This window comes from Microcaecilia unicolor, chromosome 10, assembly GCF_901765095.1.
Source record: "Microcaecilia unicolor chromosome 10, aMicUni1.1, whole genome shotgun sequence".
NCBI classification, from domain to species: Eukaryota; Metazoa; Chordata; class Amphibia; order Gymnophiona; family Siphonopidae; genus Microcaecilia; species Microcaecilia unicolor.
This window is the reverse complement of record NC_044040.1, coordinates 138,698,491-138,722,634: the sequence shown is the minus strand read 5'-3', so window position 1 is coordinate 138,722,634 and position 24,144 is coordinate 138,698,491. Positions and strand designations below refer to the sequence as shown.

The window sequence follows — 24,144 nt, the reverse complement described above, 5'->3', positions numbered from 1 at the left end:
CGAAGAGGCATCTTTATCCCCAAAGATCCTATTCTCCCTCCTACTTTTCCCCAATCACCAAGTTCCTCTTCTTCCCTTGCTCTTCCCCCATCAATGCCAAAATCTCAACTTTCCTCTGAACTCCCTCCAGCCCCCCAGTCTCATTTTCCTGTTTTTCCCCCACAGTCCCTGAGTACTTTACTCTTCTTCTTCTTCTTCTTCTTCTTCTTCTTCTTCGTAGTCCCAAAGTCCCTACTGTCTCCTTCTTCCAGTCCTTGAGTCCCATCCTGATCCCCCCCAATCCTTGAGACCCATGCTTCTGTTCTTCCCACAGTCCCATCCTCCCTCTGTTCTTTCAACATTCCCCAAGTCCCATCCTTCTGATGATCTCTCCCCAAGTTCTTTTTTCCTGTCTCTCACCTGTCTCTGTGTCCATATTCTTCCTTCTCTCTTGCTCTCCTGAGTTTCTGCTTTCCCTCACATCTCTCTCCCTTGGCCTGACAATCCAGTATTTCAAATTTGAGTCTGGCTGGAGTTTCTTCTTTTAAGTTCAGGCAAAGGCACCTCTTTCTTCCTGCCACTGAGTGATTGAAACTGGCACTATATTCACAGATCCCTGCACAGTTCAAACATTATGTTTGAACCATGCCAGTCCCATGTGGTTCAAACAACTGTTGTTTGAATCTTGCAGGCTCCATACTTATAGAGACCCGCAATTCAAACAGTAGACACTTCAGTTGCAGCCACAAAGAAGACATCTTTATTTGGAGCTGCAGTCAGAACATGTCAAGGTGGGGGTGACAAGCTGTTTTTTGGTGGGACACTTGCCAGTCTGTAATGAAACCTGTAGCTTTCACAAAGCGTACAGAGCAATCCAGTATCTGCAGTACTTGGAAATGGTGAAAGTGTTCCAAGTTCTGAAGTGGCTGCATTAGGAGGCATTCTTCTCCAACTTGATTGGGCTCAAGTTCATTTAAATGCTCAGTGGTGAAAGCCCAGGTTTCAAACAAGACCTGATGATGTCTTCATGCAAATTTCACTGCTCCAGAATTATTCCCTTGAGAACTTACATATTTTAGCTACCAGTGCAATAAAGTATTTCAGTATCTTCTGCTTTTCAGCCCTTTGGGATCTACGACACATGTACCATTTCAGTAAGCTACATGCATGCACTCCTTCACCAGTATGGATGCAACATTTCTCAACTGACTTCTGTAATTGGTGGCAACCAGCCATGGTTTATGCCTTTGTGGGAACCTCCAAATTCCTGCTTGATCCATTTCTTGGCTGTGTTCAAGAGATGGTATATCAAATTCAATAAACTAAACTAAACATATAGGAATCTCAAATGCTTTCTGTGACCTCTTTGAGACACCTCAACCCTAACTGTACTCTCCTTTCATAGAGACATAGAAGCTGATGGCAGATAAGGCCAAATAGCCCATCCAGTCTGCAGTTCCACAGTAACCACTAACTCCTCCTTTTCCTAAGGGATCCCACATGAATTCTAGACTTTTACCTAGCCTTGAGAGTGATATGTTTATTTACTGTGGAGCATATTTCAATATTCCTATTTCTTGTCTAGCTCCTTCTCCTTGCTTCCCAAATCCTTGTGAAAATGGAGGGATCTGCAAAGACCATGGTAAAAACTATGCCTGCAGATGTGTTGCTGGTTACATGGGAAACCGCTGCCAATCAGGTAGGAATATTGAGTCTAAACAATGGTAGACAGCTATGTTGTTGGATTTAGCTCACACCTTTTCAGTAGTTGTTCAAGGTAAGTTATATTCAGGTACAGTAGGTTGTGGTGACACCAGCTGCTATATTAAATACTACAGTGGTGTTTTTGTTCAAAGTATTCTTGTTGCTTAGAAAGAAACTTTGAACTGAATCTGGCACAAATGCAGTTCTAGACCCTTGTTACAGGTGGACTATGCTGAACATGGCTGTGAAGGGTCACTCTGATTGCCTGAATATAACAAGAAAATATTCATAACCAAGGTGGACTCTGGAGTCCTTTGTACCCCTCCTGGTCATCACATCTTCCTTGTGTTCCTTCTACTCTGGAGGCGCCATGTTAATGGGATAAGAGTTTTGTTAATAGCTAGTGCCAACTGCAATGTCCTATGGTTTTGATGTGGACTGTAGGTCATTCATCACCATCAATACTACAAGTAGAGGAGTAGCCTAATGGTTAGTGCAGTGGGCTAAGAACTAGGGGAAATGGGTTCAGTTCCCATTATGGTTCCTTGTGGCCCTGGACAAGTCACTTAACCCTCCATTGCCTCTGATGCAAGAAACTTTGATTGTGAGCCCACTATGAATAGAGAGTATATCTGTATGTAATATGCAAACTACTTTGGATGTACCACAGGAAGGAAGTATATCAAGAGTCTAACATACATAAATAATATGTAAATTAGCTTTCTGAAAATTGCCCAGTCCTACTGCATGTGGGGATCAACACTGTGCTTGCTTTTAGCAGGTAGAGAGTAAGATATCTTGGGGGCTGAGTTTAGATTAGGATTGAGAAACAGCACTCAAAGATTGAGTTTTCAATTCTACACAAGGTATGTTGTATGAAAAAGATATGTAAAGAAAAAACAGATGAAATCTCTGTGAGTACTTTTTCCAGAGAAATTTTCAATGGAAAGTATACTTATCCTTTCCTTTGAAAGCTGATACTAAGCTGTAGGTTAAAATATCCATAAACTTTGCCCTTGCAGTGGCTTGGAGGTGAAAACATCTGTTTTTTACAGTAAGCTATTCGTGCCAGACCAGAAGGTCAGATTGATCGCTAGTTACCCAGCCTCTGAGCTCATAGTTCCTCCCCTCCCTTCATTACTTTTGCATGTTTCATTTTTTTTGTATTTTGATGATTTATGTATGTAGATGTTTTTAATGTTTGTTTTTAACTTTGTGATCTGCTTAGAGCCCTAGTCTGAAGTAGTGGAATAAAAATGTAACTAAATTAAATAAATAAGTAACAGAATGTTTCCATCTTCCTTCTCTGTAGAAATAGATTGTGGAATTCCTGAGGAAATAAAACATACACAGGTCATATTCAGCTCCACAAAGCTGGGTTCACTGGCAATATACCAGTGCAGCAAAGGATATATATTGAATCCCCAAAACAACCGAAGAGTCTGCAGAGAGCATGGGGCATGGAGTGAACCCCCAGTGTGTGAAGGTAAATATCATAGGAAAATAAAGGTTCTAAAGTTGTCAGATACTCCTAAAATACTTCACTTTCTCTTTCCTATTCTGACACCTTAAATCTTGCAATAAGAAGGAGAAAAATGAAACGCAGTGGGTGCTCAGCTGGAACTCAGCAATAGAAAACTTCCCTGCCTCAACAGAACAGTTTTATACCTTAATCTACACCTGAAACATCAAAATGTCACAAACAGATGTTACATGGAATAAATGTATACACAGTATTATACTGATTGTCACCAATTAAAAATCTCAGTGTACCCCATCTACCAAATTTTCCCTACTTACTGTCTTCTCACAGACACTATACATATCTTTTTCTTTACATATCTTTTTCAACTTCCATTCTTCTTCCATTGCCACTTTCCTTTTATATTTGTTCTCACCAAGAATTCTGTTACTTATTGATTACAGCATGGGCTCTGTGAACCAATGCATGTTTACAGGCCTTGATCCAGTCTCCTGCGCAAGATTCCTGCTACAAGGAAATCTATGCACAGGTGGGCTGTGGTTCACATGACCCATGCTGCATTTCCCTTATTTCTACCACAGAGAGATTTTTACAGGGTGTTAACTCAGGCTCCTTTGTTCTTTGCCCCCATCTAATGCTTCCTAACATTGGAAAGGCTACTTACGTTGAACTTATATCACTGATTTTCACCAAAGACATCAACTGGAAATTTTACACAAAACTGCAAGTCTATCAAACTAATTCAGGTCAGTATTCAGAAAAACATTTTGGGAATAATGTGAAATACCTAATCTAGACATTTCAAATTATTCCTATATTCAGTAGCACAATAGATATAGCTAGCATCATAGAATATGCCAGTATAAATTATGCATATAAGTATAAACATACTTATATGTAGAAGTGCTGAATATGTTTCTATGGAGGCAATTCTATAACTGTATGTCTCCATTTAGGTGCTCCAAGTGTGTGCAATAGGGGCATATTCTATGGCAAAACCAAGGAACCTAGGCTCCATTATAGAATACTAGTGTAACTCGGTATCAGTGCCCCTAATACTTAGGCATCTCTAGTTCTAGAGCTGGTTTAAGGGCAGACAGTGGTGTGCTGGTAAATGTTTAACAACAGGTGTTCTCTCACCACCCCCACCCCCACCCCCCCCACCCACCCCCAAAAAAAGTGGTATATATGTAAGTAACTTTATTATACATTTTATTGGTACAAAGGTAGAGTTTAGCAACCAATTTACAAATAATATTAAAATATACAATATTCTTTACATAAGGCCATGCAACCCAAAGAACCCTTCCCTTTCCATACTCCCCTCCCTTCCTATAAGCTCACCTGACTGTTTCCACTCAATAAAGTAACGACAGATGTACAGATCAGTAGGACCAAAATCAGTACAAAACAAGTAAAGTCATAAACAACACAGTTTATACCAAATTATTTAACCACCCTTAGGTTTTTACCTTTGGATTTAACAAGCTATACCATGTGCATGTAAGGTCTAGATAAATGAATTTAAACAATCTATGTTTTAAGGCATATACCCTAAAATGTATACTTGGTAGCAATAATGAAAGAATGATGGAATATTCACATAGCAGGCAGCCAACAGATTTAATTTCCACTGAAAATAATTAACTTTGTATGAACATAAATGTCATTCAGGATCAACTGTTCTACTGCTGCTTTCCCTTAGCCATCTTTATTCCCGGGACTCATCTATATATAAACACACATCAGGGAGCCAAAGATTAACCCCCACCCCACAAAAAAGCATGCCTTTTACAACCAAACAGACTTGAAGAAGAAATAAATATATACCACAGAACTGGAAAATGCTGGCACGTTTAGACTGACTCTGGACTTCTGCATGAAGGTAGCTCTGCCCTTGTTATTCAATCTCTCTCTTTTAATTAGTAGTAATAAACAATACTAAGTACTTTCCTATAATAATATACCACTGAATTCCAACAAAACAAAAGAAGCAAGTTCCCATAAACAATCTTTCTCTTTTGATCTAGGCACAGGAGAAAAAAAGATTTTAAATGTTCCCAGGTTTCAACCTAATTCATGTTTAATGAGGGCTATAAATTTCATAAGTAACTAACTAACTAAATAAATAAATAGAAACTCTGAATGTTGAGCACCTGATTCTTGTAACATGATATCTGTTTTAGTGGCCCTTTATCAGGAGAAAAAAAAATCTTTGCACAAATATAACACATGCTAGGTTTCCCTATAACCAGCCCCTCCAAATGACACACTGAGTATGATTTATAACAAATTACTACTCTATGTATGGAAAGTTATTCCGTTATTATACTTCCTCTGACCTCTGTGTATATCTGTATTCTGCACAAGCTGGCATGTGTGAAAATACGAGATTAAATTAAAATGTTAACAACAATAAAGAAAGACAATGTGGATGCAGCAGCTTGCTTTTGTTTTGAGTTTACAGCAAAGACAGTTGCGTGGGAAGGGGAAACAAACTAACCTAATTAGCTTCAATTTTTTTTTACTTCATGCCGTCTCCTGTTCTCAACCAAATACAGCATCATCTCCCGCTCTCCCGCGAGCCCATACCTCTCTCAGCTTCCCAGATGATCCACTCCATCACCACCATCCTTCAAACCTTACTCTTTCAGCAGCTTTAATGGTAACACACTGCCTGGCCGACCCGGAGCCTTTTCTCTGCCGTGTCCTGCCCCGCTGATGCAACTTCCTGCTTAAACGTGTGCGGGATCTGGCAGAGAAAAGGCTCCGAGTCGGCCAGGCAGCGTGTTACCACTAGTGGTGCTGGAAGAGTAATGTTTGACAGACAGCCGTGAGGGGGGATGGACCTGAGGGAGGATATGATAAGGTAGGAAGCTGAGGTATACTGGACTCGCGGGCGGGTGAGGGCCGGGTCAGGAGGGAGAGAGGAGGAGAAACCCCCCCCCAGATGTTTGTGTGCTAGCTGCCTGGCTCCATCAACAACCGGCTTGCAAAATTTAACAACTGGCTTATGTGAGCCAGCTGCAGCACACCACTGAGTGTAGGTGCCTTGTGGCACTCGTGTAATTTACCCATGTAAGTGGGCGCCCCACCTAAGTCCCGCCCATGCTCCTCTCCTGTGTACTCCCCCCTTGCAAATATGCAGGGCCGGTCTTAGGGCGAGGCGACCACATAGGGCCTCGCGCTCAAGGGGGCCCCACGCGGAGCGCCTGAAGTCACCCAGACCACCCGAGCTCCAGTCCCCCCTTCCTTTGGATTTTAAAAGTTACCTCGCGTTGACGTCGGGATGGGTTACAGCGCCAGCAGGTAGCAGCAGCAGTCAGTAAAAAGCGTGCGAGCTGCTCGGTGCTTCCTTTCCCTCGCTCAGTTCTGGTCCCACCCTCATTTCCTGTTTCCACGAGGGCGGGACCAGAGCTGAGCGAGGGAAAGGAAGCGCCGAGCAGCTTGCACGCTTTTTACTGAATGCTGCTGCTGCTGCTACCTGCCAGCGCTGTAACCCGTCCCGACGTCGACAAGGTAACTTTTAAAATTCAGAGGGAGGGGGCCTTTGGAGCTGGGAGGTGGGAGGGGGGCCTTTGGAGCTGGGAGCTGGGAGGGAGGGGGGCCCTTGGACCGGGGAGGTGGGAGGGGGGCCTTTGGAGCTGGGAGCTGGGCCTTTGGAGCTGGGAGCTGGAAGGAGGGAGGGGGGCCTTTGGATGTGGGAGGGGGGTCTTTAGAGCTGGGAGCTGGGCCTTTGGAGCTGGGAGCTGGGAGGGAGGAAGAGAGGGGGCCTTGGAGCAGGGAGGGGGGCCTTGGAGCTGGGGGCCCTAGGGGGAGAAGCCCTGGAGCTGGGGGCCCTAGGGGGGAGGGGGCCTTGGAGCTGGGAGGGAGCGGCTTGGAGGGAGCAGCTCGGAGGGAGCGGCGGCCAGCCCTGGAGCTAGGGTGGGGCGGGGCTAGGGTGGGGCCCCATCAAATTGGTCTGCATAGGGCCCCGCACTGACCAGCCCTGCAAATATGCATTATGTGAGTTATGCAGGTATGTGCAGAATAGTGCTTAGGCACCCTGCTATCACCCATGTGGGTATATGAGAAACTGCATTGGCTTCCTATCAAGGACCGGATAACTTTTAAAGTTTGCATCCTGGTGCATAAAATTCTCTACAGTGAAGCTCCAGCATAATTGGATGCCCTTAGCAGCTTACCACCAAGGAACTCTTCCAGATCATTGTGCACGTACTTGAATCTTCACTACCCAGCCTGTTGTGGCATCAAGTATAAAACCGCTCATCAGCTTGGAGAAAAGGCGGCTGAGGGGAGATATGATAAAGGTCTATAAAATAATGAGTGGAGTTGAACGGGTAGATGTGAAGCGTCTGTTCACGCTTTCCAAAAATACTAGGACTAGGGGGCATGCGATGAAGCTACAATATAGTAAATTTAAAACGAATCGGAGAAAATGTTTCTTCACTCAATGTGTAATTAAACTCTGGAATTCGTTGCCAAAGAATGTGGTAAAGGCGGTTAGCTTAGTGGAGTTTAAAAAAGGTTTGGACGGCTTCCTAAAGGAAAAGTCCATAGACCGTTATTAAATGGACTTGGGGAAAAATCCACTATTTCTGGGATAAGCAGTATAAAATGTTTTATACATTTTTGGGATCTTACCGGGTATTTGTGACCTGGATTGGCCAGGATGCTGGGCTCGATGGACCTTTGATCTTTCCCAGTATGGCAATACTTATGTACTTACAGTATGTCCTAACCTTTCCCTCCCGGTGTAACAAGCCAGAGTATACCCCCCGCCCAGACTGTACCCGGGGTTAAAGTGGCCTAGGCCAGAGTATATATCCCGGGTATATTCTAGCCTAGACCAGTTTAACCCCAGGGTATACTCTGGCCTAGGCCACTTTATACCCCCTCAGGCCATATTATACCCCGGGAATATAAATTGGGGGCTAGGCCAATTCATACTCCCTCTAAAACAATATAATGCAATTGTAACATAATGTTCAACAAATTTGACTGTTCATAATATAATAAAAGTAGCCTAGGCCAGAATATACCCCTCCAGGCCAGAATATACCATCTGTGCTGCTTCCTCTAACACTTTCTCAGCCTGTCTCTGATTGGTTGCTTCCTCTACACTTTCTCAGCCTATCTCTGATTGGTGAGAAGCTGCTTCCTCTGTTGTCACTTCCCTGGTTTTCTCACCCTGTCTCTTATTGGTTGAAAAGTGCAGATCTCTTTTTATCATCCTCATACACACAGCTGCTTCTTCTAACACCAAACTCTTTACTTTACCATTGTTGACAACCATGGAAGACCAACTGTATAACCAGCTTTTGACATTCTACACTGCAGCACAACAAAAGTACCCCCTGTGGATCTACGATCTACCTCCAGAGAAACGTCTAAATGCCAAGACCCAGTTCAGACAAACAGCTAAGCCATATCGAGCAGACAGAGGGATTCTTTTCCATGGGGAAAAGGAGGTTCTAACTAAAAGACAACTGCCAAATATCCTTAAGGCCTGTCATGACAACCCAATTTCTGGTGGCCATTTTGGCAGAGATAAAACATTAGCCAAAATCTCTGTCCGTTATTACTGGAAGGGAATGAAGAACGACATTCACCAACATGTCAAAGCCTGTCAAAAATGTTTGTTACAAATCCCAAAATCAGCAAGGAGGCTCCACCACTCAACAGTATACCAGTGCCTGGAAAAGTATGGAACTTAGTCGGGATTGATATGATGGGTCCTCTTCAGGAAACATCGAATGGCAACAAATATATCGTTGCTGCCACTGATCATTTCTCAAAGTGGACTGAAGCTACAGCTGTTCCAGATAAGAGTGCCAAGTCAGTAGCAAATTTTTTGTACTCCGTTATTTCCCGCCTTGGCTGTATGGACACTGTCATAAGTGACCAGGGACGAGAGTTTGTGAACTCGATTATTGACAACCTGATGGAGCATTTTCAAACAGATCACCGCATTTTATCTGCCTACCACCCACAAACAAATGGCCAGTGGGAATGTGACAATCGAACACTCAAGGAATCTCTCAGTAAGCTTGTCAATGAACAAGGAAACAACTGGGACCAGTTCATCCCTGGTGTTTTGTTTGCCTATCACACATCTGTGCATGCCTAAACCAAGTGCACTCCATTTGAGGTCATGTATGGACGGAAGGCCAAGCTTCCTATGGACCTCAATCCCTCAGAATATGACACTTTGGACACCATGCCCCTTTCAGATGATGCCAACCCTGATGTGCTAAATACACTGACAACCATTCATAAAAAGCTCTGCTCAACTGTCAGTACCAACATTCACTCTGCCCAGGAGCACCAGAAGTGTGCCTTTGACCATCGACATAACAGCCAAAAAGAAATCACTGCTGGAACCATCGTTTACATCAAGAATAAGCAACGTATTCATCGCATGGGTTCAAAGATGGAACCACGCTGGATTGGACCCTACTTTGTTGTGGAATCCTTGACCAAGGGACGAGTAAAATTTAAGAACAATAAGACTGGCAAGATACCGAAGAACACCTACCATGCCAGCAACCTTAAGATTTACCAGGATGAAGAGACTACTCCACCACCTCAGTCCTCTGATGATTGTCTCAGTGACTCTGCTGCACAGAAACATAAGCAAACCAAGACTTTCAACCCACTACCAAGTTCAGAAAGAAAGTATCTTAGCACAACTCTTGGCCTTACATTTGGTAAGGTTGTATATTGTGGATGCACAAGGGACCTTGGACAACCACGGCGTACATATAAAACCAAAGGTGATGGCAGCTGCTACTTCCGGGCCATCAGCTACTTTCTGACAGGAACAGAGGACAACCACTCCCTGCTCAGAAAGAAAGTCATCCACCACATGAAAAATGAGAAGAAAACTACAGGACTACTTGAACCAAAAGGTGAATGAATATGTGAACATCTCTGGCATCTCCCGTGATGGAGTATGAGCAACTGATGCAGAGATCATGGCCACAGCAAATCTGCTGAGTTGTGACATTGTCATCCACACAAAAGTTGGTGACTCCATGGATTGGTTGACCTATCCCGCAAGTTTCAATCTGCAGTCAACAACAGAACACGCACTTTATCTTGAAAACAAGCATGATCATTTTGATGTTGTTATCAGTGTTTAACTTTGAACGTTTATATTAAAGTGAGGAGCTCCTAGTCTTAGAAGATGAAGTTTCAGGACCTAGGGCAGGATATACCCCAAGGCAAAAATGGGTATATTCTTCCCTGGGGGAGTTCATTTTGATGTTGTTATCAGTGTTTAACTTTGAACGTTTATATTAAAGTGAGGAGCTCCTAGTCTTAGAAGATGAAGTTTCAGAACGTTATGACTTTTATTATATTATGAGCAGTCAAATTAATTAAACATTATGTTACTAGGTATAAATTGGCCTAGGCTGTACCCCCTAGGGCAGGATATACCCCAAGGCAAAAATGGGTATATTCTTCCCTGGGGGGGTATATTCTGGCCTAGGCTACTTTATCCCCCTGGGCATAGATAGTGTATTCTGCCCTGGAGGGGTATATTCTATTCTGCCCTGGAGGGGTATATTCTGGCCTAGGCCAGAGTAAACCCCGGGGGGGTATATTCTGGTGTATTCTGCCCTGGAGGGGTATATTCTATTCTGCCCTGGAGGGGTATATTCTGGCCTAGGCCAGAGTAAACTCCGGGGTATATTCTGGCCTAGGGGGATATAGTCTGGCCTTTAGGCCAGTTTATTCCCCGGGGTATACTCTGGCCTAGGCCACTTTAACCCCGGGTATAGTCTGGGCAGGGGGTTAATGTGGCCTGTTACACCGGCCGATATTCAATGTGAGTTAACCAACCGGGAACGGCCACCAACTGGTTAATTTGTTTGTCAGTAGCTAACCAGTTATTTTCAGCAGCACATCCAGTTATTTTCGCTGAAAATGACTGGTTAGCACCAAAGTGCAAGCCGCCTATGTTCGGTGCGTTCCAGTGCAGAGCAGTGTCATAGATACAGGTGGGCCTAGGTGGGCACAGACCCACCCAATCTTGGCTCAGGCCCACCCAGCTGCAGCACCACACTGCTCTCTTCCCCCCTCTCCTCCGCAGCGTCCCGGTCTGTTAACCCCTTCCCTCCCCGGTGTCGGTACATGTGTCCTCGGCACCTGTAGCGATTCATTCTTGCTGCTTGCGATGGCCCCACAGGTTTCCATCTGCCCCGTTCCGCCAGACAGGAATCAGGCAGCAACATCAGCAAGGGCGGTACATGGCAGATGGAAGCCTGCGAGGCTGACACAAGCAGCGAGAATGAATCGCTGCAGGCGCCGAGGATGCATGTACCGACATCGGGGAGGGATGGAGTTCAGAGACAGGAGTGCAGATGCCAGGATGCCACAGAGGAGAGGGAGAAGATGTGGGGTAAGTGAAAAGAAAAACTTGTTATATTCTTTAAAAATATCTCCGGGAAACTATTTGTGGTGTGTGGTTGGGGGTGGGGGGGAGGAAGCATGTGCGTATAGAAGGGCCCATCTAATTTACCTCTGGGCCCATCCAAAATACCAAGTCTGGCTATGCCTCTAGGGCAGAGTCTGGCTAGCTCACAATTTTCAAAGCTAACCAGCCAATGTTAGCACATAAATAAGACCACATAAATAGCTGTCCTATCTTTATGTGCTAACGCATGGCCAATTAGCTCTGAATATCAAATTAACCAGGCATGTGCTAGTTGGCTGCATATAGCCCAGCATTGAATATCCGGATTTAGTGCTGGCGGCAGACATCAACAGCACTTCTGCCGCTGGTTGAATGTTGGGGGGGATCAATTCCAGTTTCTCTATTCTATCTATAATGGGCTTTATACATAGAATGCCTCCAAATTTTAAAAAGTAAAATATATTTATATGTTCAGAATAGAACTGAACGTGTAACTGAATGTGTAAAAACTGCTTTTTAATTATTGACCAGGTTGTTGCCAGTGCTTTTTCCTAGCTTTGACAAATCCCCCTCTCTCCCGCCTAGTTTAAACTGTATAGGAAGTGTGCACATGAAAATGTGATTTTGCAGAATTTTGACATAAAACAACATCTTTACTTTCTCCCTTACATTTTTACATCTGTCTGCAGAGATTGATGAGTGCAGTTCACAACCATGTCTTAATGGTGGCTTATGTAAGGACCGCATGGCAGCATTCCTGTGCCTGTGTGAGGTGGGATACACAGGGCACCACTGTGAGTTGGGTAAGAGAGAAAACAAGACACAGAGGCTCCAAGAAAACTTCTAGCATTTCAAAATTCTGTGTCACAGAGAGAGGAGAAATAAGGAGCTGATAGTTTGAAAATGAATAGGAAGGCAAGGCAAGGCTGAGAAGATGTTGTGGCATCAGAGTTGCCAATCACTGCCAAATGACCCAGTTCAAAGAGGCAGACTTTTGGCCAGTCCTGGTTTTTGAATATACATTCCAGTGCATTGTGGGATTTATTTATAAACTCTTCATTTTAGCACACTGTCAAGAGAAATGGCAATGCATATCACACATTTATATTTACAATATAACTAACCAGTACACACACAATAAATGCTAACCAGCAGGTCTCAACAACCAACAGTCAGACAGGAGAGATTCAAGTTCCCCTCCACAATCTATCATTGAGAGACAGAAGGTATAATCTGTGAAAAGGGAGCATCCTATTTCTGCTGTGGACTGTTGCACTAGTGATGGTTGGTTATTATAACTGGCAAACCCTGATAAAACACCCCTGATGAGGAATTGGGTTTTCTGGTTATCACTGACCCCCCCCCCCCCCCCCCCCCCCCTCAAAGAAAAATGATCAGTTCAGGGACACTCCAGTAAGATTACCTTACAGTTGCTGTCACTGATGAAGGGGGAAGAGGTTGTCCAAGGATTCACCTGTACCAGGATGTACTTCAGAGAGGCGGGAGCTTTCTGCTTCCCTTTCCCCACTCAGGCCACCTCTCTTCCTCTGGCTGCTGGCACACTGAGAGTAGGTACTTCTCACAAGATATAGGAAGCACCTGCTTTCCCATGGGTTTTGAACTCCTCTGTGGTGCTGGCAGCCAAATATTATTATTATTATTATTATTTATTGCATTTGTATCCCACATTTTCCCACTTCTTTGCAGGCTCAATGTGGCTTACAATAGATCATGAATAGTGGAAATATAAAAGAGATGGACATTTAATATTACAGAAGGATCTTGAGCAACATGGTAATGATAAGCATGATAGTAGTATTATAAGCAGATATTGTAAAACAATTCTGAATATATGTGGAGGAGTTGTGTATGAGAGGCAGAGTGAGTGGTGGGAGAGAATCAGTAAGCTTCTGCCACTCTGAAGAGCACACTAGCACTAGTCAGGTGTGAAAAGCGGACTGGGAGCTGACAGTTGAATCTGGGGCTTGCTGAGCTGATGCTAAGGGGGTTGGGGCTAGGAGGAGGCTGTTCCTAGGGTTGGAGAAAGAGTGGCTGATGCTGTAGGAGGTGGCGGTGGGGCTGATGGTGTTGCTGATGCTATGATGGGAGAGGAGGGACTAGCAGACATGCCAAATCATATGCATTTGGCATGTGACAAACGCATTCAGGCTCCTTCTCCAGTTCACGTGTTTAAGAGGCCTGATCTCATGCATTGACATCCAGTCCTGTCCTTCCTTTCCCTCCTGTGGGTCGGACATCTTTCTCCACCACCTCCCTCGAATGCAGCATCTCTCTCCCTCTTGTCCTTCCCCCTACAATACGGTACCTCTCTTTCATAAGTACATAAGTATTGCCATATTGGGAAAGACCAAAGGTCCATCAAGCCCAGTATCCTGTTTCCAACAGTGACCAATCCAGGTCACAAATACCTGGCAAGACCCCAAAAAAGAACCAAAAATTTTATACTGCTTATCCCAGAAATAGTGGATTTTCCCCAAGTCCATTTAATAATGGTCTATGGACTTTACCTTTAGGATGCCGTCCAAACCTTTTTTAAACTCCGCTAAGCTAACCGCCTTTACCACATTCTCTGGCAACGATTTCCAGAGTTTAATTACACGTTGAGTGAAGAAAACTTTTCTCTGATTCGTTTTAAATTTATTACATTGTAGCTTCATCGCATGCCTCCTAGTCCTAGTATTTTTGGAAAGTGTAAACAGACGCTTCACATCTACCCGTTCCACTCCACTCATTATTTTATAGACCTCTATCATATCTCCCCTCAGCCGCCTTTTCTCCAAGCTGAAGAGCCCTAGTCGCTTTGGCCTTTCCTCATACGGAAGTCATCTCATCCCCTTTATCATTTTCGTCGCCTTTCTTTGCACCTTTTCCAATTCCACTATATCTTTTTTGAGATGCGGTGACCAGAATTGAACACAATATTCGAGGTGCAGTCTCACCATGGAACAATACAAAGGCATTATATCATCCTCATTTTTTTTCCTATTCCTTTCCTAATAATACCTAACATTCTATTTGCTTTCTTAGCCGCAGCAGCACACTGAGCAGAAGGTTTCAACGTATCATCAACGAAGACACCTAGATCCCTTTCTTGGTCCGTGACTCCTAACGTGGAACCTTGCATGACATAACTATAATTTGGGTTCCTCTTTTTCACATGCATCACTTTGCAGTTGATCACATTAAACGTCATCTGCCATTTAGACGCCCAGTCTCCCAGTCTCATAAGGTCGTCTTGTAATTTTTCACAATCCTCCCGCGATTTAGCGACTTTGAACAATTTGTGTCATCAGCAAATTTAATTACCTCACTAGTTACTCCCATCTCTAGGTCATTTATAAATATGTTAAAAAGCAGCGGTCCGAGCACAGACCCCTGGGGAACCCCACTAACTACCCTTCTCCATTGAGAATACTGACCATTTAACCCTACTCTCTGTTTTCTATCTTTTAACCAGTTTTTAATCAACAATAGAACACTACCTCCTATCCCATGACTCTCCAATTTCTTCTGGAGTCTTTCATGAGGTACTTTGTCAAATGCCGTCTGAAAATCCAGATACACAATATCAACCGGCTCCCCTTTATCCACGTTTGTTCACCCCTTCAAAGAAATGTAGTAGATTGGTGAGGCAAGATTTCCCTTCACTAAATCCATGTTGATTTTGTCTCATTAATCCATGCTTTTGAATGTGCTCTGTAATTTTGTTCTTAATAGTCTCTACCATTTTGCCCGATGACGTCAGACTCCACGGTCTATAATGTCCCAGATCTCCTCTGGAACCTTTTTAAAAAATCAGCGTTACATTCGCCACCCTCCAATCTTCTGGTACCACGCTCGATTTTAAGGATAAATTACATGTTGCTAACAATAGCTCTGCAAGCTCATTTTTCAGTTCTATCAGTACTCTGGGATGAATACCATCCGGTCCAGGAGATTTGCTACTCTTCAGTTTGTAGAACTGCCCCATTACATCCTCCAGGATTACAGAGAATTCATTAAGTTTCTCCGACTCGTCAGCTTTGAATACCATTTCCGGCACCGGTATCCCACCCAAATCTTCCTCGGTGAAGACCGAAGCAAAGAATTCATTTAATCTCTCCACTACGGCTTTGTCTTCCCTGATCGCCCCTTTTACTCCTCGGTCATCTAGCGGTCCAACCAATTCTTTTGCCGGCTTCCTGCTTTTAATATACCTAAAATAAATTTTACTATCAGGGGAATTTTTGAAAGAGAAGGGCGCCCATCTTCCGACACAAATCGGGAGATGGGCGTCCTTCTCTCAGAGTCGCCCAAATCGGCATAATCTAAAGCCGATTTTGGGCGCCCTCAACTGCTTTCCGTCACGGGGATGACCAAAGTTCACAGGGGCATGTCGGCACCATACCGAAGGCGGGACTGGGCCGTGATTAAGAGATGGGCGTCCTCGGCCCATAATGGAAAAAAGAAGGGGGTCCCTGACAAACATCTGGCCAACTTTACTTGGTCCATTTTTTTCACGACCAAGCCTCGAAAAGTTGCCCGAACTGACCAGATAACCACCGGAGGGAATCGGGGATGACCTTCCCTGACTCCCCCAGTGGTCTCTAACCCCCTCCCACCCTCAAAAAAACAACTTTAAAAACTTTTTTTGCCAGCCTGAAATGTCATACTCAGGTCCATCGCAGCAGTATGCAAGTCCCTGGGAAGGGAGGTATGTGTGTGTCAGCGGAGGCATAGTGAAGGCGTGGACGTCCTTCTTTCAAACATTTTGGACATCCTGAACTGCCCTCCCCCAAACACACAGGGACAGCCGAATTTCAAGGGAGTGGCTTGGAGGAGTGCCCTAGTGGTTATCCAGAGGTGGCCAGTTCAAATCCCACTGCTGCTACTTGTGATCCAAAATCCAAATAAATAAAGGGGGTGTCGGAGGCATAGCAGGCATGGACATCCTTCTCACAGAAACATCCAGGCATGGACGTCCTTCTCACAGAAACATCCACATTTTGGACGTCCTCAACTGCCATCACAGGGACAGAGGCATAGCAACGGATGTCCTCAACTACCGTTGCAGGGACGGAGGCATAGCGAAGGACGTCCTTCACCCATACTCTAAAAAACAAAAAAAGAAACATCCAGGCATGGACATCCTTCTCACAGAAACATCCACATTTTGGACTTCCTCAACTGCCGTCGCAGGGACGAAGGCATAGCGAAGGACGTCCTTCACCCATACTCTTAAAAAAAAAAAAAGATGTCCCTGACGAGCACTTGGACATTTTCACCTGGACTTGTGTTTTTCTAAGGTTGTAGATGGCAATTTATTTAAGGTTGTAGATGGCTATTATACACACAGCTTGTCTGCATGTATGAAGCCGTCTTTGGCATGCGCATAGCAGCCATGCATAATGCTTGGCTGCTCTGCACTGGCTTCCCCTCCTTAGGAAGGAAATCGAGTGCAAATGAGCTAACAGTGAGCAGCTCATTTGCATTCGATTTCCTTCATGCATGCCCGTTCCTTTCCGAATCACTAAGGGATCGGTAAGGGAAGGGCTTTTTCCGTTCAGTTAGTGCATCAGTTAGTCCACTGGAGTGCCCCCTAGGGTGCCCGGTTGGTGTCCTGGCATGTCAGAGGGACCAGTGCACTACGAATGCTGGCTCCTCCCATGACCAAATGAGTTGGATTTGGTCGTTTTTGAGATGGGCGTCCTCGGTTTCCATTATCGCCGAAAACTGGGGATGACCATCTCTAAGGTCAACCTAAATGTTGAGATTTGGGCGTCCCTGACCGTATTATCCAAACGAAAGATGGACTCCCATCATGTTTCGATAATACGGGTTTCCCCGCCCCTTCACCGGGACGTCCTTATAGATGGGCGCCCTTAGAGATGGTTGCCCCCATTCGATTATGCCCCTCCACGTGTTTTTGCCTCCAACGTAATCTTTTTTTCGAAGTCCCTCTTAGCCTTTCTTCTCAGCGCTTTGCATTTGACTTGACATTCCTTATGCTGTTTCTTATTATTTTCAGTTGGTTCCTTCTTCCATTTTCTGAAGGATTTTCTTTTAGCTCTAATAGCTTCCTTCACCTCACTTTTTAACCACGCCGGCTGTCGTTTGGTCTTCCGTCCTCCTTTTTTAATACATGAAATATATTTCGCCTGGGCTTCCAGGATGGTGTTTTTAAACAGCATCCACGCCTGATGTAAATTTTTGACCCTCGCAGCTGCTCCTCTAAGTTTTTTTTTCACCGTTCTTCTCATTTTATCATAGTCCCCTTTTTTAAAGTTAAATGCTAACGTATTTGATTTCCTATGTATACTTACTTCAAAGCTAATATCAAATCCGTTCATATTATGATCACTGTTATCAAGTGGCCCCAGCAACATTACCTCCCGCACCAGATCATGCACTCCACTAAGGATTAGTCTAGAATTTTTCCTTCCTGTACCAGCTCCTCCATAAAGCTGTCCTTGATTTCATCAAGGAATTTTACCTCCCTAGCGTGTCCCGATGTTACATTTACCCAGTCAATATCAGGGTAATTGAAATCACCCATTATTATTGTGTTGCCCAGTTTGTTTGCGTCCCTAATTTCCTTTAACATTTCTGCATCCGTCTGTTCATCCTGGCCAGGCGGATGGTAGTACACTCCTATCACTATCCTTTTCCCTTTTACATGTGGAATTTCAATCTATAGTGATTCCAATAAGTGTTTTATTTCCTGCAGAATTTTCAATCTATTTGATTCAAGGCTCTCGTTAATATACAATGTTGTTGCTCCACCAATTCGATCCAACCTATCACTACAATATAATTGTACCCCGTATGACAGTATCCCACTGGTTATCCTCTTTCCACCAGATCTCAGACATGCCTATTATATCTAATTTTTCATTTAGTGCAATATATTCTAACTCTCCCATCTTATTTCTTAGGCTCCTGGCATTCGCATATAGACATTTCAAACTATGTTGTTGTTCCTATTACATCATGCTTAGTACTTGACAGTATTAATTTGCAATCTTTGTCTGATTTTTATTTAACGACACCTGATCTACTATGGGATACTATCAGGATACCCTATCTTCCCTGTTTTGGTGATATTTTTGAAAGATACCTTATCCTGAACCATGCGCTTTTTGAGTGACTGTCGGCCTTCTCCCCCATTTCTAGTTTAAAAGCTGCTCTATCTCCTTTTTAAATGCCGATGCCAGCAGCCTGGTCCCACCCTGGTTAAGGCGGTGCCCGTTTTTTCGGAATAGGCTCCCCCTTCCTCAGAATGTTGCCCAGTTCCTAACAAATCTAAAACCCTCCTCCCCTGCACCATCGTCTCATCCACGCATTGAGACTCCAGAGCTCTGCCTGTCTCTTGGGCCTTGCGCATGGAATGGGTAGCATTTCAGAAAATGCTACCCTAGAGGATCTCGATTTGAGCTTTCTACCTAAGAGCCTAAATTTGGCTTCCAGAACCTCTCTCCCACATTTTCCTATGTCATTGGTACCCACATGTACCAAGGCAGCCGACTCCTCCCCAGCACTATCTAAAATCCTATCTAGGTGATGCGTGAGGTCCGCCACCTTCGCACTAGGCAGGGAAGTCACCAGGCGATCCTCACGTCCACCAGCCACCCAGCTACCTATATGCCTAATGATCGAATCACCAACTACAACAGCTGTCCTAACCCTTCTACTACTACTACTATTTAGCATTTCTATAGCGCTACAAGGCATACGCAGCGCTGCACAAACATAGAAGAAAGACAGTCCCTGCTCAAAGAGCTTACAATCTAATAGACAAAAAATAAATAAAGTAAGCAAATCAAATCAATTAATGTGAACGGGAAGGAAGAGAGGAGGGTAGGTGGAGGCGAGTGGTTACAAGTGGTTACGAGTCAAAAGCAATGGTTAAAGAGGTGGGCTTTCAGTCTAGATTTAAAGGTGGCCAAGGATGGGGCAAGACGTAGGGGCTCAGGAAGTTTATTCAGGCGTAGGGTGCAGCGAGACAGAAGGCGCGAAGTCTGGAGTTGGCAGCAGTGGAGAAGGGAACAGATAAGAAGGATTTATCCATGGAGCGGAGTGCACGGGAAGGGGTGTAGGGAAGGACGAGTGTGGAGAGATACTGGGGAGCAGCAGAGTGAGTACATTTATAGGTTAGTAGAAGAAGTTTGAACAGGATGCGAAAACGGATAGGGAGCCAGTGAAGGGTCTTGAGAGAGGGGTAGTATGAGTAAAGCGACCCTGGCGGAAGATGAGACGGGCAGCAGAGTTTTGAACCGACTGGAGAGGGGAGAGGTGACTAAGTGGGAGGCCAGCAAGAAGCAGATTGCAGTAGTCTAAACTAGAGGGACAAGGGTGTGGATTGAGGGTTTTGGTAGAGTGCTCAGAAAGAAGGGGCGGATTTTACGGATGTTGTAAAGAAAGAAACGACAGGTCTTGGCAATCTGCTGGATATGAGCAGTAGAAGGAGAGAGAAGAGTCAAAGATGGACCCCAAGGTTTCGAGCTGAGGAGACAGGGAGAATGAGAGGAGCCATCAACAGAAATAGAAAACGGGGGGGAGCGGGGAGGTGGGTTTGGGGGGGAAAATGAGAGCTCGGTTTTTGGACATAATTTCAGGTGGCGTTGAGACATCCAGACAGCAATGTCAGACAAGCACGCTGAAACTTTGGTTTGGATGCAAGGTGAGATATCAGGGGTAGAAAGATAGATTTGGGAGTCAGCAGCATAGAGATGGTAGGAAAAGCCATGGGATGAGATTAATGAACCAAGGGAAGAAGTGTAGATAGAAAAGAGTAGGGGACCAAGAACAGAACCTGAGGTACGCCGACAGGCAGAGGGATAGAAGTAGAAGAGGATCCACCAGAGTGAACACTAAAGGGTGCGGAGGGAGAGGTAGGAAGAGAACCAGGAAAGGGACAGAGCCCTGGAATCCAAGTGAGGACAGGGTATCGAGAAGTATGCTGTGATCGACAGTGTCAAAAGCGGCGGAAAGATCAAGAAGAATGAGGATGGAATATGGACCTCTGGATGTAGCCAGTAATAGGTCATTGGAGACTTTAGTAAGTGCAGTTTCGGTTGAGTGGAGAGGGCGAAAACCAGATTGTAGTGGGTCAAGAATAGCATGTGAGGAGAGAAAATCAAGGCAGCGGCGGGTGAACAGCACGCTCAAGTAATTTGGAGAGAAAAGGAAGGAGGGAGATGGGTCGGTAATTAGAGGGACAAGTAGGGTCGAGTGAAGGCTTCTTAAGGGGAGGTGTGACACAGCATGTTTAAAGGCAGCAGGGACAGTCGCAAGTGGAAAGTGAGAGTTGAGAATATGACAGATAAAAGGAATAAGAGCAGGAGAGATGGCATTAGAAGAAGGTGGGTGGGAATGGGATCAGAGGAACAGGTGGTACATTTTGAGGAAGAAAGGATGAAGTGTAGTTTCCTCAATAGTAACTTCAGGAAAGGAGGAAGGGAATGAGGGGAAGGAGAGAGAGGGGAACGGACTAGTGGAGGGAGAGGTGGTGAGGTAGAGAAAGCAAGGTTTATCTTTTGAACCTTGTTGTGAAAGAATTCAGCAAGGGTCTGAGGAGATAATGAAGGGGGAGTTGGGGGAGGGGGCACCTTGAGGAGAGAGTTCAATGTGGTGAAGAGAAGTCGAGGATTAGAGCCAAGAGAGTTGGTCAGTTGGATATAATAATCCTGTTTGGCACATAAAAGAGCAGATTGGAAGGAGGTCAGCATGAACTTCCGTCCTGGGCAGCACTTGGAGACATATCCTCGGTGCGAGAGGATAGTACATCCCCTGGTGGGCAGGTCCTGGCTACAGGAGTACTTCCTACTTCACCAGGGTGATGCTCTCCTTCTAGGAGACCTCCCTCCTCCAAGGTAGCACAGGGACTACCAGACTGGAGGTGGGACTTCTCTACAACATCCCTGTAGGTCTCCTCTATGTACCTCTCTGTCTCCCTCAGCTCCACCAAGTCTGCTACTCTAGCCTCAAGAGAACGGACACGTTCTCTGAGAGCTAGGAGCTCTTTGCTTCGGACACACACATATGACATCTCACCAACTGGGAGATAATCATACATGTGACACTCAGTGCAAAAGACTGGATAGTACCCCTCTTGCTGCTGGACTGCTGACTCCATCTTAGTGTTTTTGAGTTTTTCAATAATTTAAAGTTTGTTACAGTATTAAGGATATTAGCCTAATTTAAAAATGTCTTTTAGTTTATATAGTATATTGTATGATTTATTTAGTGTTTCCTCAGCAATAGCAGGTTGCTTCAATGAATCTGGGGGCCTTCCTTCAGCTGCATCATGCTCCCTCGAGGACGGGACATGGCTGAACAAAGGCCCCCGGACTGGTTGAAGCAGGCTTGGTGCCAGCAGTGTACAGAAAAATAATTGTGGCAAGGAAAGAGAGGTACCAGATTGCGGTAGGGGGGGGGGGACAAAGAGGGAGAGAGAGGCTGCATCATGGGAGGGGGCAAAGAGGGAGACTTGTGCTCCATCATAGGGGGTCAAAGAGAGAGAGAGGTACTGTATCATGGGGGTAAGGAAGGAGAGAGGCAAAGGGGAAGAGAGGTGCTGCATTAAGGGAGCAAGGAGGAAGACAGGTGCTGGACAGGGAAGTCAGGTAGGAAGAGAGAATCCAATGGGGAGGGTAAGGAAGAGAGGTTTTGCAGAAAGGTAAAGAGGTGCTGGACTTGGGGAGGAGAAAAGGACAAGAAAAGAGAGAGGTGCCAGGACCTGCAGGGAAAGACGGAAAAGGGAGAGGTGCTGGTCCTGCAAAGAAAAGACAGAACAGGAGTGAGGGAAGAGAGAGTAACACTTGCTAGACCCATGGAGGTGAACAGAGGGAGAGAAGAGACAGGGAGAGATGTCGGCATGTGGTGGGGGGCATAGGGACACAGAAGAGTTATGTTGGACAGGGCAAGAATAGGGACACAGAAGGGAGACGCTCAGCATTGCGGGAAGAGAGGGGTGATGCTGGGTCAGATAGAGATGCAGAGAGAAGATGGATGGTGGACATGAAAAGAAAAGAAGTGCCAAATGGACAAAGAGACTCTGGCACAACAGTTAAGAGAAGAAAGAGGAAAGCAGATACTAGAGACTGGAACAAATACAGTAAGAAAAATAAAATGACCAGACATCAAAGGTAGAAAAAATAATTTTATTTTCTATTTATTGATTAGAATATGTCAGTTTTGGAATGTGCTTCTGTCAGAACTGGTTTTAGACATGGCAGGGGACCATAGAAAAACCTCATTTATTGGCCTTCAGTCTCCAGCATAGCAGTGGTAAAACTTCAGCTTTGGGATGAGCCACCCAGGGCCGGTCAAACCCGGTAAGCGGGGTAAGCGCCGCGCTACGCCGCCATACCGCGCCACCCTTGGTGCTTTAAACAAGGGATCATAATATCACAATTCTCATGTACAGCCACAAAACACCCTAATTCATGTTTAATGTGGGATAAAATGCCATAGATAAGTAAATAAATATAAACTTGTAACTTTGAGCACCTGATTCTCAAAGTGGACATATTCCAAACACTATAATGAAAATAAAATGATCTTTTCTACCTTTGTTGTCTGGTGACTTTGTTTTTCTGATCATGCTGGCCCAGTATCCGATTCTGCTGCTATCTGTCCTCTTAACTCCGTTTCTAGGGCTTCCTTTCCATTTATTTCTTTACTTTCCGCCTTTCTTCTTCATTTCTTGTCCTACATCCGTAAGTAAAAGCTGGGTCCTCCGCAGACTTGTTCAGTGGATCCAGCTTCTGCCTATTTTCTCCACCCATGTGCAGTTTTTCTCCTCTCTTCCTTTTCCCTCATCTCATCTCCTTCCTCTCTCTTCCCTCCCCTCCCCTCTATGTCCAGCAATTTCTCCTCTCTCCCTGTGCCCAGCCCTCCAATCCATGCTCCTCTCTCCCCTGCCCCCTCCATTCATCCATATCCAGCAATTCCCCTTTCTCCCTGGGCCCTGCCCTCCCATCCATGCCCCTCTCTCCCCTGCCCCCTCCATTCATCCATATCCAGCAATTCCCCTCTCCCCCTGAGCCCTGCCCTCCCATCCATGTCCATCCATGCTCCTCTGTCCTCTGCCCCCCTCCATTCTTCCATATCCAGCAATTCCCCTCTCTCCCTGAGCCCTGCCATCCCATCCATGTTCCTCTCTCCCCTGCCCCAACTGCCCACCCTCTTCTCCCCCCCCCCCCCAAGATCCCTTTCCTTTTAAATTTACCTCCGAGTCTGGCAGCGCAACGTCAGTGAAAGCGCTCCCAGTGAAAGCGCTTTCCTTCGCTCAGTGTCCCGCCTTCTTCTGATGCAAAGGGAAGTGCTTTCACTGGGAGCGCTTTCACTGACACTGTCGCTGTGCTGCCGGACTCGGAGGTAAATTTAAAAGAAAAAAAAGGAAAGGGATCTTGGGGGGGAGAAGATGGCGGGCAGTTGGGACATGGGAGCGGGAGGGGCGAGGTAAGCATGGTGTGGCGGCGTGTTGGGCGGGCCCTGGGTGCAAGACTCGCGTGGGAGGACGGAGGCAGAGACCGGTCACAAAGATCTGCGC

The 24,144-nt window shown here is 45.2% G+C and overlaps 1 protein-coding gene across 1 annotated transcript in view; it reads left to right on the top strand.

The window, feature by feature from the left end:
* Positions 1–24,144, top strand: part of SNED1 (sushi, nidogen and EGF like domains 1) — a 684,146-nt gene that overhangs the window by 406,022 nt on the left and 253,980 nt on the right. The window contains 3 exon segments of the mRNA XM_030215639.1: positions 1,565–1,678; positions 2,996–3,169; positions 12,278–12,391. Coding sequence (XP_030071499.1) covers positions 1,565–1,678; positions 2,996–3,169; positions 12,278–12,391 — 402 coding nt within the window.